Source organism: Colossoma macropomum, unplaced genomic scaffold (genome assembly GCF_904425465.1).
Source record: "Colossoma macropomum unplaced genomic scaffold, Colossoma_macropomum, whole genome shotgun sequence".
NCBI classification, from domain to species: domain Eukaryota; kingdom Metazoa; phylum Chordata; class Actinopteri; order Characiformes; family Serrasalmidae; genus Colossoma; species Colossoma macropomum.
In genome coordinates, this window is record NW_023494793.1 from 28,102,197 (window position 1) to 28,117,297 (window position 15,101).

Here is a 15,101-nt window from a genome sequence, read left to right on the forward strand (position 1 = left end):
ACTTTCCATACCAAATACTTAACAAACAGGTGATAAAGCTCAACAATAACAGAAGAAACTATGAGTATTTATTTAAAATCGTATAAGACAACAACAAAGATCAAATGAAAAAGATATATTAACCACTGTTAGCTTGATGGTAACATAACATTAAAATCCCTATAACCAGGCTACCAGAAAATAACATTATCTTAGTGGTAGCAAAATTGTGAAGACGAAAGCTACATACAAAATGAAATTCTTGCATGAAACTGAATGAATCTGTACAGTGACTGTCTGACCGGCACATGGTCACAATTTAGTGACTGTATCTGGCTCTCAGTGTAAACAAGCTTAAAAGGTTGAAAATGCATAGTCTCTTTATACTGTGCTCTGCTGCAGCTATGGTTAAGCTCTCCAGTATGGTACAGTGACCACACTCCTTACCCCACCACTTTTACCCTGACAGCCAGTGAGAGCAGTTGGTATTAGCATACAGAATGAACAGCCAGAAAATGAGCTTTTGTCCACAGAGGAATTGATGGCAGCGGTGAAACACATCATATAGCGACTGAATCAAGGTGTTATTTGTTTTGTACTCCTTACAGTCTATGGATGAGCAGAGTGAACTATATTTAATTGAATAGAAGAGCGAAATATGATTCCTGGAAGTAAATCATTAGAAGGTCCTTAATATCCTTGTGCCATTAGTGTGGATGTTGGTAAAGCACATTTTGTGTGTTTGCTAATTCTATGCTTAAAAACTCAACCCTGTTACTCATTTAAGCTGTTTAAGCCCATTTAAGCTTTAAGATATTGTTCGTTGAGATGTGTTTTTATTAGATTCAGTGTAGAAATGATAATCAAGTTTAATCTTTGAGTTACGAAGGCTACGAGACACCCTAAATGTGGAAACGTGGGCATGAGAACTGAAATGAGAACTTTCTTTGGCAGAAAAAGGTTATACATTACACATCACATCTGGAAAACATATATCATCTAGAATCTCAGGTTTCCCACTAAGATAAAATATCGTCAGCTGTTAGAGTGCAGTTTCTCAGTTGGAAATTTTCTCACTTGGGAAAATTCATCAGATAATTCACAATTTTAAAAAAAAAGTTTTTTTATGCATTCTGTATTACAGGCTCATTAGAAACAGGTAATTTGTTTAAAACTGAAATCACAATGACAAAATTCTATAACCTTTAAAACCCTTGGTTGCCCAAACATTAAAAAAAAATATTTTTTATGTCAGTCGCATTCTGAAAGTCAGTGTTTGGAGTTTTGAGGGTTAAGTATAGGATATGACAGAAAACACTTACTGGCAAGCTTTTCGTGTTGCAGGTTAATTTGCCACATATGGAGCAAATTCTTTCTTCTGTCTTTCTCTTTCTCTCTCTCTCTCTCTCTCTTTTCTTGTATGTGTGTGTGTGAAATTTATTATATAGAATAGCATACAATTGCTCCTGGTTAGGTAAATCATCAGTAACTGCAGTGGAAGACTCAGGCAGTGTTAGCTATGGTATTATTTTTAGCAACACAGACATTAACATTTATGGAAACTGGAACAGAGGACATTATGTTCCATTGTAGGTTTAGAAAGATTTACTAGGATTTAGAAAAACAGTGCTAAAAATCATCACCTGTCTAAATCCAGAGTTGTTCTTGGAACATGAGCTTGAAGTTTCTGTTGTGAAAAAAACAAATGAAATTAAAATAAACAAAGTTGGTTAACCAAAGTGATGTTCAGTGATGAACACACCGTTAATCTAAAACTTGATTGGTGTATATCTGGGAAACCAGCTCTTAGTATTTAAAAATAAATAAATAAATAGGTTAAATTGTTATGAGCCCAAAGATGCATTTTAAATGTGTATATAGCACAAACAGAGTTGAAGCAAATTAGATGTTTTGATCAGATCTGGGCTGGGTTTCCTGAAAGCATCATAGCACAAAAACTACTCTTAAATGAATACCAGATACCAGTTATCTACCAGTTAAGATGATCTTAAGTCTAAGATTAGTTTTGCACCTCTGGTTTAAGTTCCACAGTGTCAACAGTGTTTTTCTTGTTGTTGATGTTGTGTTTTGTTTTCCCGCTGTTTTCCTCTTAGGATGTTTGTTTTTAAGTATGTATTTGATTGTCCCTAGTTTGGTGGTTGTACTTCTTCCTGTCAGAGTGGAACTGCTGCTAACAACATAGCTAAACCTGTTCCTGAAGATGTTCTGCACTAGAGGTCTGCATAGACTGTTTTTTCAGTCCCGTTCCCGTGAGATTTCATCGTGCTCCCGCAGAAAATCGGAATAATTTCTCCCGCCCGCAACCAAAACAATTTGTCCCGCTCCTGCCCCCACACATCCAAAATCTGACACAGTCTATTTGCAAATACATTATTCTCTGCTGAAATAACACGGCAGTCATGGACATCAGAACGCGCCGGACTTTCATACATACAGCGTTTGTGCTGCGGAGCAGAGCAGCAAGACAGTTATACAGACATTCCCGTTTTTAGGTGGATAAATGGTGATACCAGTCACTCTGCTCAACAAAAATATGATTTATAAATGTACAAGGTATATTTGTTTTTCCTGGACAGCGTTCTGGCTTCTGATTAAGCAAAAGTTTTAAGCCTGTAGACCAGCTGGGAAATCTGTCTGCAGCATACAGAATGTTTAACTAGTATTTTTTAATGAATTACATAAAAATCATCTTTTTCTCCAAGCTAAAGTTTAAGGTTTTTGTTGATTAAGGATGCATCAATTGAGGTTAATTAATGCATTTATTGGGGTAAGCTGAAGTTGGTTTTATATTCGCCAACTTCTTTTTCGAAATTCTTTGTATGTTAAGACACCTCAATGTAACTGCAGCATCATATATATATATATATATATATATATATAGTTTATTATTTAAGAGCCTTGGCAGTTTTAGTAGCCACTTTTGTTAGGTTTTGTAAAATCTTATGCATTGAAATTATCAGAATTTGACAGGTGTTCAAATTAAACAGTTTTTTTGTGGTCACTCTAGTCTATTTTACTTGGTCTGTCCACCTGCAGGGTTGTAGCTGTAGCAGTGGTGACAAGTTCTATCAGATGATAGTTAGCTTGCCTGCCAAGATGGCAACGGGGCTTTCTTAATGACATAATCGAATACTATGAAAAACTTTGGTTCGTCGTTTCAAAAAAGAATATTTTCCAATTACTCCCTCACTTTCCACAAAGAGAAACAGTTGACAAAGAAGACCTACCTTTCTGTCCTTGAGGCAGTAAACCATGAGAATGAGGAAAAGCCCCCCACTCACTATGGATAACACTATGAAGCCCAGTCTGTAGAAGCCCTCTTCAGAGGAGCCCTGGTGAATCTGTCCCAGCAGTCCTAGAGCAGCCTCTGGATGGAACACACTTTAATCAGTAATCATGAAATTTCTGCTTATCTTGTCTGTCTGAGGACCTGAGTGTACCTGTGCTGGTGGGCAGCTCTGTAATGGTCACAGCTGTATAACTGCTGTATTCTGTTTCGCAGCTCCAGTCCACAAACGTGTGCGTGTGTGTGATGAGCTGTTGGTAGAGAGCGAGCACCTCTTCAGCTCTTTGCAGGGCTCGCACAGGAGAATCAGTAAACTGTTTCTCAAATCCTGCTGGGTCCTCCTAAAGAAAGAGGGATATTCAGATGTTTTTCATTGCACACCAAGGTTCAGAAACCAGCATTCTTGCATGTTCTAACGAACTAAAACAGATAAATCACAACAGGGTTTGGTTTAAACAAATCAAAACTGTAAACACTCTCCAAATGTCATATGGGCTGCAAATTAACAACAGGTCCCAGAATATAGACAGCTAGATAGTGTGTTAAAGACAGTGTTCCATATTAATTCCATGTTCTGATCATTCTTCATCTTGCATGTAGTTTTTGGTAGCCTTTCAACTATTGGTTGGTGGGGCTATGAATCAGAGACTGCAGAAATACAACATGTATTTGGAGTCTGGCTTGTGAATGAGCCATTGTTTATGTTTATACCTAGCAAAAAAAGCATGTGTAGCACAGAACATTTAATTACTTTTTCACTTTAATAATGGCCATAAATCATGTAATTTATGAAATGAAATTCATAGTGTCTTGTCCACATGTTCAAGATGTAAAATGAATATCACATGAATGAATCATACGGAGTGGACATGGAGCGGGTTTTCTCTGATGTGTGAGCAGGAAATAGAAAACCCGGAGTGGAGCTAGAGCGGAATGATTACACAGCGCTTTAAGTGTGGAGCTCTCACATAATCTGCAATCCAGTCGTTCTCATAAACTATGTTGACTTTCTTTCATGTGAATGAAATTATGTAACGTGAATGTAAAATAACTTAGCTGACACACATGCACACACCTCGAGCTCCTCGTTGAGAGCAGGCACACAGTGCTGTGAGTAGATGTTGAGGATAAGTTTCTGTAGGGAGAGGACTGAGAGAGCACTGTCTGAGCCTCGTGGATATTTGAAGTGAGCGCTCAGCAAGTCCAACACACGTGGTAATGCTGCCTTCACATAACACACTGCACTCTGAAAGAGAGACAGATGCAAGCAGACAAACAAGTTATCTTGATTCTCGGTAGCATGGTCATTAAATAATGGTAGAGCCAGTTTTAGCCTGCTAACAGCATTTTACTCTAAACTGGCACTCTAGTCCTAGAGAGCTGCAACATTATCACAGTAGTTATCGGTATTTTTACAGAGAGTTGGTCCGTGTGAACAAGCAGCAGGCTAATCAGTATTGATACATCTGTGTATGCTTAATGGCAGCCTGTAGTTCCAAAATATACTTTGGTACTGAGAGAACTCATCTCGTGAACACATGAGTAAAACACAACTCAACTCTCATTCATAAGGCAATTTTTTTTTTAAAAACGTCTTCAGGCCAAACGGCTTCAGGGACGAAGGCAAAGGGCTAAGCTAAGCGGCCAAAAACTCTCAGATGGGAAAGTTTTTTTGACTTACACAGTTCTTTTCTTTTTTAATAGAATAATTACAGTTTTGTGGCCAAAACAAAGATTACAGTATACTAGAAACACAACTTTTACTGAACTGCGCTTTATGTTCTTTTATTTTAGAAAGATTAAGACTCAACTCATATGGGATCATCGTGTTTTTTCCCCAAAAGTACACACTCCCACTTTCTGTTTGGGATTTCACTGCAATAAACAGATCTGCTGTTTGTACTGTCATATTGTAAGCTGGCTGTAAGACAAATTAGAGACAAACAGAGAAAAAAGAGCTAGTAACCAAAAAAAAGTCACCATGACATGACAGAGCTCAGTGAGTCGGAGGCAGGATGGATTGGACACCCAGTTGAGTAGTAACTCAAGTATGCAAGTTGAGTTAGTACAGCAGGACTCATGAATTTGTAATGCACTGTCCAGGTGTTGTCACTGGTATTTGCATACTTGCATTTTAGTACTTTCCTTACACTAATACACCCACTTCAACTCAGTAAGGAGTTGGTAGTGACCTGATTAGGTGTGTTTGGAGCAAGGAAAACACTACAATATGCAGTGCAGTGTGCCTCTCACTTTTTTTTGTCCCAGGAGCAGGAATAGGAACTTCTGATCTTTGCTTTTACAGCTCATTTGACCTTAGAGAATATAAACAAAAAAGAAACCTACTTGGGGTAACAGTGGGCCACATGGGTAAGAGGGTCAAATACATTATTCTTCTTTCACAACAAGCCCTAATACACTGAACAGTGAAAAACTGCGCAACAGATCATTTTGTTCATATGTTCTTTAATATGAAACATGAAAGGTATGGCCCATGATGCTGAGCCACTTATATTTTAGTTACTATTTCAGAACAACCAAGTAGGGGTGGGCAATGACGATATTTTATTGTTACCATGACAAATTGTCACAATATGCATTTCTGGGCATATTGTGGATATCATCAGTACCTAAAGAATACTGAGTAATTCCATGTTTCATTACAAAGTGAGCATAATTAGGCCTGTTTAATTGTATTTAGTGCAGTGCAGTTTGTGATACATTAAATAAAAATCACTGTAGCTATTTAGATGGTTTATTATTATTTTAATAGTTTTTTTCAAAGTGTAGCACTACAGGTTCTATTTTGTCTGTTCCAACTTGTTAAATCCCTGAAAAGCAAAATATCATGATGCATATTGTGTATCCTGCAAATGTCGTGGATTATCGTGATATAACATTTTTGCCATATTGCCCACCCCTACAACCAGTTTTAGGAAGCAGTCTTACCAGATTTTTCCTCTCTGTGAATCTGTAGGTTATTGAACATCCATTCCGCAGCTGGTTATTGATCTGAGAAACAATGCACAATACAGTTAGAATCATCGGTGTGGAACATTAATTTCTGTTGACTGTGAGCTATAAATGCAAAAAAAAAAAAGAATAGATACATTTTATTGGAACTGTGCATGGTCTAGCATGTTGGTAATACTCTGATGAGAGCATGCAGAAAACTATGGATATTTGATGTTCAATGCATATCATGAACATGTAATAATCATAGTGCAAAGGGGCAAAATAGACAGTAATTAAAATGTTAAACCTTGCTATGTGCTTATAACTGGGGTGGAGTTTACTGTTTATCCTGATACAACTCATCAACACTTAACTTTATGAAGTATTAAGTAATATCGCTATTGTCTTTAAGCAATGGACAATGCCTTTTTTTTCTACAGTAGACCAGACTCTTTGCCAGTACCTTCATGAGCTGAATCTTGTTTGTCACACAGGAAAAAGCAAGAAAAGCAAAACAGCGTCAGTAAGAAAAACCCAAGGGTCATCTGTGTAATTGTGTTCATAGAAACACATAAAGCAAAAGCTGACATTTGATAACTATATGCATGTATTAATGCAGCGTTGTGTTGCAGAAATATACTGATATCTGGGTGTTCTCTCACCAAATGTTTTATTTGAAGCAGGTGATCTTTGGTTATGGAGTGCCTACAGGGTCCAGGGATGTCCATCATTGAGAGGGGAAGATACAGGAGTACAAAAACGCACACGCTCTTCACCTAGAGATATTTATAAAACAAAAGTTGAAAATTGAAAATTAGTTGAAAATTACCCAAATTGGCTAAACTGGCACTTTTACAGAAATGGTTATTAATATCACAAGTGGCCAGCGTAGGGTTCTCCTTTTCAGCTGTAGCCAGTCAGCAGCCTGTCCATGTTGTCCACCCTCACACACACACACACACACAGACACACACACACTAACAGCAGGCCATGTAGGAGGAGAGCAGAGTGAAGAGACACAGAACCTCCACACTTTTATTCCCCACAGATTCACCCGAACAGCACATATAATATAAACGTGTGGGGGGTGAACAGTGTGAAGTCACTGAAAATGTGTTATTTTATATGTTCTTCACAGAAAATGAGCAAAGCTCAAGGAATCTGGGGTTGAAATAATAGTTAATCGCATCATTTTTTCTTCTGTTAAACATTGAAAATAGGTTCCACAGACCCGAACACACAAGGGTTAATATGTGAAAAAGATTAGCACCACCTTCTACGTGGCCACTGAAGCTAAAAGAGCAGAAATTGATCATAAATCACATACCTGGGAGTGCTTTTAATTTATTGAGCCATAAGAAAAATTCTCAATGCAAAATTTATGGAAAAAGCTGGTAGACTGGTATGTTATGGAGGCAAGGCAAGTTTGATGAATCATCTCAAATATGTAAATATAGCGATCTTTAAGCAAGTGCCACTTGGTGGGCTACATGTTTTTCCTCGAATTCACACAATATATCAGCATGATGTGTCAAATGTAATGTAAGATAAGAAACATAATGTCAGTGCATGAATACCAGTGACAGTGGATGGCCAGTGCACTGCAAATGCATGGGTGCTGCTATACTAAGTCAACTTGCATACTTAAGCTACTACTCAACTCCCATTAATACTGCTCTGACTCACTGAGCTTAGTCATATAACTATTTCAGATGGGAATCTTTTTTTTTCCTTTGTCTCTAATTACACAGATTTACCGAAGGCTTAAAACTTGACAGCACAGATAGCAGATTTGTTTATTGCAGTGAAATCACAATCAGAAAGTGGGAGAGTTTGATCTCTTTGGATTTTATGCTTCATAAAAAATAGACTTGTGCACAGGAGCGTAGCCTGGGGATAAGTTAAACGAGACAGTCAGCTGTCATTTATGGAGTGGTCAGCAGAGAAAAGTTCTGCTAATGTGTGAACAGTTAGGTTTTGCAGTGAAATTCTACCAGCAGGCCAGATACCAATTACTTATAATTTGATGTTGATCATAATAATCAGTGTATCTCTTTGCTATAGGCTTCTCTCCTCCATAGACCCATGAACACTCAACAAACCATTTGCATGCTTAAAGGGTTCTTTTGCTTGGTGAAATGTTTTTTTCATACTGATGAAGAATATGTTGTATATGGTTTTATTTTTTTCTTTTAAAGGGGTCTATATACCACCAAAAGGGTTCTTCTATTCTTGCAATCTTGACATCGTAACAAAAGCAGAAGGCTTTTTGATGTTATACCAAACCCTTTTCAAAAATGTTCTATATAGAACCATATACAACACATTCTCAATCAGTCTGTGTTCCGCAAAAGCATTATTGAGCAAGCACTGTGGTAACCATGGAGAGCGTATTCAAAATGATAGTCTCTCTATCATTTAACTATATAATAGTTGTTCAATGACACTTTTGGGCATGCACCCCTGAAGAACCATTTCACGATGCGAAGAACTCTTTAAGCATGCAAATTGTTCTTTAAGTGTTCATGGGTCTATATAGAACTATTGTATTGAAGAATAATCTTTTTTAAGAGTGTACGTCAATATAATTACTTTTTTTCTTGCACATTGTGCTCTCTGTGGCTCACATTACTATAATAGAGTATTTTAACAACACTTAGCAGAGAGCAGAAATAGCATAGGCTAGAAAAAAATGTCACATAAAACAATGGCAAACATACCCTTTAAATTGTTTCATAGTGAAAACTGCATTTATAAAATCAGGTTTACCAGTTTACAATACTGTTATTATGTTGATTGTCATAGAATTTTGAATTATGCCTACATTAATAATTTGTCCAGTGGACTCCATACTCGGGTCTCCCTTTTTGCGGTGCTGCTTCATTAGCTACATTTAATGCAATGGACTGTGTGATAGTTAACCATTATTAGTAAGCTATGATCATTTATCACGTAAGATAATTATTTTTTACAACTGAGTGCATGTGCGTGTTTAATGATGCAGGCTCAGTTCCATTTGAGGTGAATCCAGTGCTTTAAGACGAAGTTCGTGCTAAGGTTATGGTAGATTGGCAGGTCACCCTCCTGAGATTAATTCTCTCATAACATTACACTGTGTTGTCTGCCTAACTTTATTATCATAAGACTCATGAGTTACCTGTGGGGAGGGAAGCCTAAATTACATGGTTTACTTAAAGTGTTGTGCATTGAAACAGCTGAAGTCTCTTGATTTAGATGTGTACATCATTTGCACATATCTGTGTTGATCTATTTTATTTTTGTCTTTCAGTTTTCAGTTCAGTTACCTTTGACAATAATAATAATTGTGTTATTGATGTAATATTTTATTCATGTGAAATAAGTTATGTAATAAATTAAAATTTATCCTCGTAGTTTGACACCTTGAAATCACTTAGTCAGGTCTGACCACCCCTTTGCAAAGGTTTGGCTACGCCCCGTCAACGGGAAAAAAATCATTCAGAAATATCAAAGACCAGATTTTAAAACATCCTTAAAGCAAATTGGACAGCTGTGCCTATATGTCAGCCAGGTACCTCATATGCTCTCTTAATACATTTTTTCTCTTTCTCTCTTGAATTTTTACTCGCTTTAGAAGTCGTGCTGCAGGCTAGTCATCCCAGCCTTTGTGATCTCAACCATGAACAGCAAACGGCACAGCTGGGACACAAACCTGAAGTCTGTAGGACTTGTAGTGTACCATTAGAAGATATTTATTGTATGCAGTATTTCGTATGAGTACATGACACTGCAGTGTGTTATGTTGTGCAAAGAACAACCACTTTTACCTTACATCACATTTTTTTATTTTTAATTTCAAACTCTCTGAAGCAGTTCATCATTTGCATTATTATTATAAATGTTTTGAAACTGCCAACCCAGACCTAGAATGGTTAAGCTTTGGCGCATTTAGGTGTTGTTTGTGAAACTGGTTTGTGTGAAACTTGAAAGAGCGTAATAACAAAAGCTGTTCATCACTCTGTCTCGTTCAAATTGAAAACAGTCTGTTTTCAAACGCCAAGCCTGAAAAAATGAAGTGTTTTGCCGTTTCTTGGTTGCCGGAAGTTTTTAAGCTCCTTTGATGATTTTAGATAAAATAGTCTAGATTCCAAGCATCTCAAGTTGTGCAACAGTGGGTGTAACAGCTGTTGTAAAATGTGGAATTGACTGGGATTAATCTACCAGTAAAGTTGCCCATAACTGGACTTAAGACTTTACTTACAGGAGCATATCCTGTCCACATATCTTTTTAATTGCCATTTTATTATTTTAACATTTTGGCAATCACATTTTAATCATTTTATATGTTAATTTACAAATGATAGTCTTACAGTACTTCCTGCCCAAAAATGGTAATTCCTGTTTTGTGAGAATACTACTGCATGGAAATCAAGTCAGGATTTTGCCTGCTTTTGTCTCTTCCTCATAAGGAACAGGAAAGATGATGCTGAGGATGAAGTGCGTGAATTCAACCTTATTCTTACACAGAAGACTACTGTTTTTATTTCTCATCCAAAGCAAAGAAAAATGTGTGGAAAATGTAGGGATTTAGGTAAGAAATGTATTACTAACACGTGCATTACTAACAAACTAAAGACTCTAGTGTTGTAAGGGAAAACAAAGTAGATAACTTCATTAAAAGATTATTTAACAAATGTACATACAAATATTTAGAAAAATGAACATGCTTCCTAGTTCTATGCAGTGTCACATAGTGATAAGCTGTAAAAACTCATAGTTGATCTCAAGCTTGGAAAATGGCTTTTTTTATGGCAAATTTGTCTTGTCAGAAGAGTCCATTTATAACAATCAATCAACAGTAAATCTGTTAAAACCTGTGAATAGGACTGGACGATGGAGCAAAAATATCATTTAGGTAATGAGACAATACACGATAAGTATAATGTATTCACCACTCAGTGTATTTTAGCACTCAGCTCTGAGATTCATCACTGGTGACCCATACAGAACTAATCACTGTACATTCTATGGAACAGCTGGTTGGTCCTCTCTAGCAGTGCAGCGGGAAACTCGTTGGTTTGTTTTTATCTATAGGACGCTGAATTTCTGAATTTCTTTCACCAGCCATATTCCATCTTATAGCAAATCTGTGCCCTCTGTAAATAATAGTGTTTATGGGACCCACCCTAATGACTGGATTACTTGTCAGTTTCCAAAAGTTTTTACTGTATTGAGAAAATCTGTTTTCAGTTACAGTGCACCAGCAAACTGGAGTACACAACAGGAAACTCTAAAGCGCTGCTTGTCACTCTATCATTTTAAGCTTTTAATCTCTAACCACCTCCACTTAGCCTGGAACTTGTTGGAACTTGTTAGCCTGGATGCTAGTTCCTTTCTGCTTTATTCTTTTCATAAAATAATACAAAGAGCGTCCAAGATTTTTGACTTTCAGCAGTAAATTGTGAGCATATAGCAATATGTGTATGATCATAAAACACATTTTCTGTTAATTTGAGTGGAGCTTTTACAAAGTAAAACATTTATTTCATGCAGTTACTGAATAATTTGCCTTATGATTTGGGCATGTAAATTCAGATGGAAAAACTGAAATATACCCACAAGCATAATTTGCAATTGTGAAAGTACCCCGAACTAAACATACTTCAGTATCTAAAGTCTAGTAAAGACAGTTGAACAGTTTCAGCTGTAAGGCCCTGTATGAAACATAAGCAAGGCAGATTTCTTTACATCATTAAGAGTGGCCTCAAGTCTACAATCAGGGATTTCAGAGATTAAAAGCTGCAGTTTCAGCACTGAATGTCCATTAATGAGCTTGTTCATTGAAACTTTTATAGGCAGAGCTTGGAATGCAATGCCAGTTGTTCCATTACCTCATTATTTTAAAGCTTTGAATGGATTGTTTAGGTTGTTAAGGTAAGTGGGAACCATCCAACTTTAATGGTGAATGTAAAAGAGTTACCAGTTGCTGTTAATGCTAAGTGTTTTAATGATCTGAGTTCTGTCCTATGTTGTCCTAGCAATTTTTTCCGTTGTTAAAGGAAAAACTTGTTTTAGTCCTATACAATTGTATGCAGAAGTTCAACACGCCTGGCCAAATTATATATTTTGTTGTTTTTTAAGGTGAAAAGAGATAAATACAACCTCTGCAGCACAATATTTTTTAAAAAATAACAATTTTCTGCAAATGTTAATGCTCAGTTAGTATATATTTGATAAACTTTAAAAAATAGAAAAAGTAAAATATTAATTGTGGTGTGTGCAAAAGTTTGGACATTCCTTCAGTTGTAAAGTCTTAGAAATTAGCTTTGTAGGCCTAAACTGAATCTTTAGTACTGGTTAGGCAGGTCAAGATTAGACAATTCCAGAGCAATGGAAGGCCATAACCAGATATAGAAGCACTCCCAGCTTGCACTTTCCATTGTCCAAAATGCTAATAAGAATTGGCATTTAAGGGGAACTGTGGAAGTCAAGGCATGAGCTGGAAAACCAAGAGATGAGATTATATGTTTATATGCTGGCTGGCTATAGAAATACTAAAGGGTGTGTTACTAAGTACTAACTTAGCAGGGTGTCCAAACTATTTTGCACAGACCATTATCTGTTTTCTGTGTTTTTGTAAGTTAATCAAATATAAAATAACTGTACACTGTTTTGCAGATTTTTTGTGTTCTCTTTTTTCCTCTTTGAAAATCAATAAAATATGTAATTTGACCAGGGGCATCCAATTTTTTGCATACAACTGTACATACTAATAATAACCTATAAGTCTATACCATATTTAATGTAAAAATCTTTTAACTCACTTGCAGGAAGCCTTTGTTCATCTGATTACTATCCAATAATGCTAATTTCCTTCTAACAGTGGAATACATAAACATTTCATTTCAGCTAAATGAGGAACTGACATTTGAGGATTGTAACAGACATTCTGATCACATCTTTCCCTGTACACACCATTACACTGTAAACAGCTGCCAACTGAGAGAGTGGAGGCAGGGGTGCTTCTCCATGTTTGAAGTGTTGTGTGTACGCGGTGGCCTCTGTGTGTCAATTCACTTTAAAAAGTAAAAGCAAGAGGAAAAGTACAAATAACATGGATTTCATCTATACTGTGGAAAACTATTTTCTCAGCCTTAGTTAGTTAGTGGTTATGATAAAGCAGGAAAAACTAACATCTACAGGGTAGGTGGTACATCAGGTTTGAGAACCTGTGCTGTGGAGTATTGGTATCGTTTTAAATGTTCAGAATCAATAAGTATTGATAAATCTTTATTTTTTACAGTATTAACTAATATTGAGAATTTTTCCTTTGACACTTTATTTTTGTGTATTAAATCATCGATTTGACTACATCAAATACTACATTCTTTACCTTACTCAGCTCCTGCTTGAGATCATACAGACTCAATATGGATTGTTTCAGGGAGAAGGCATTAACAACTGTTTATGACTATAAAAGGGGAATTTGCAGGTTTTTAATGGGGATAAAGTATTAATGGCCCATAAAATGTAAACAGGTCTGGAGCCTTGTGGAAACACTAGTTAGAAACAGAAAACATTGATTTTTAAAAAATCCACTGTGACCTGTATCTAAACAAAAACAGTATAAAGACAAGATGTTTAAAAATGTTTTTTTTTTTGTAAATGTACACTGATTCTGAAAATGATGCCAGCAACACATTTCAGAAAGTTTCTGGGTAATTGGAGACTCGGAACATGGTGAAATGTTTAAAAAAACATCTTAAACAGGTGATTCAATCATGTTTGGATATAAAAATAGTATCGTTCTTTAAGAGCAAAGATAGGTTGAGGTTTACCGCTTCGCTTAAAAATGTGTCTGCAAATAATCCAGCAGTTTAAGGACAGCAGTCATCAACAAGCAATTGCGGGATTGTAGGTACTTCACCATCTACGGTGTACAATATAATCAGAAAATCCAGATAAATCTATGTGTGTAATGGGCAAGGCTGACCACCACAACTGAATGCCGGTGACCTTCGATCCCTCAAACATCAGTGCATTAAAAAAATGAATATCGCCACATGTGCTCAAAATTACTTTGACAAACCATTGTTGATAAACACTGTTTGGCACTACATCCACAGATACAAGTAGGGTTGGGTAGTAACAGAATACATGTAACAGCATTATGTAATCAGGATACAAAAAAGGTAATTGTAATCTGTTAAAGTAACAGTAAAAAAGACAGTAATCAGATTACAGGTACATTATGAACACAGAGTGATTGGCAGCAGAATCACATTCAAATGCAAACTCGTCATCTTTCACCAAAATCCACCGTTATAATGATATGTAACTTGAGTTTGTAGATCTGAAAAGTTTTTAATTTAGGAGGAAACGGTGCTGCTGCCAGGAGAGAATTCTGAGCAGCATTTCACAGTTTTTAATCAGCTTATCTGTAGATTTTTTTTTTATTGAGCATTTTATTTTTATTGGCAGAGCTGAGATCAGTTTTCCTGAAGACATTTAAGTCAGGTGTTTACTCTGATCTTCCACACCACCAGATTCTTTAGCAGCAGATTGATCTGATCTGATCAGGCAGTAAACTCTTTATTCTCGTTTGTTGCTCTGAAACATTCTACAGTTTGACCGGCTATAAATCAAACTTTTGAAAACTTTAACCTGGCAGGTTTTAACTAACAATCTGAAACGTGAAAAGAGAGCGAATTAAGTCTTGTGAGCGGCAAAGTTAGTTTTCACTTGTATGCTTTCTTTCTTCAGTAGTTTTCAATGATGTATGCAAAATTATCATGCAAATTATTATTATTTGTAACCATCTTATGCCTGTTTTAATGCCTATTAAATTTCCGTGGACTGCAGCTGCTGAGAGCTGATTAGG

At 36.4% G+C, this 15,101-nt stretch overlaps 1 protein-coding gene across 3 annotated transcripts in view; it reads right to left on the reverse strand.

Annotated features, from left to right (window-relative positions):
* Window positions 1-15,101, reverse strand: part of csf1b (colony stimulating factor 1b (macrophage)) — a 37,698-nt gene that overhangs the window by 11,371 nt on the left and 11,226 nt on the right. For 2 of the 3 annotated variants that reach the window (XM_036579061.1, XM_036579060.1), the window contains exons 2-7: window positions 6,904-7,017; window positions 6,236-6,298; window positions 4,362-4,532; window positions 3,441-3,627; window positions 3,228-3,367; window positions 1,623-1,666 (exon numbers count right to left, since the gene is read on the reverse strand). In XM_036579061.1, the coding sequence (XP_036434954.1) occupies window positions 1,623-1,666; window positions 3,228-3,367; window positions 3,441-3,627; window positions 4,362-4,532; window positions 6,236-6,298; window positions 6,904-7,017 (719 nt within the window). The remainder of the gene's footprint in view (window positions 1-1,622; window positions 1,667-3,227; window positions 3,368-3,440; window positions 3,628-4,361; window positions 4,533-6,235; window positions 6,299-6,903; window positions 7,018-15,101) is intronic. The other variant, XM_036579062.1, reaches the window with a different exon arrangement.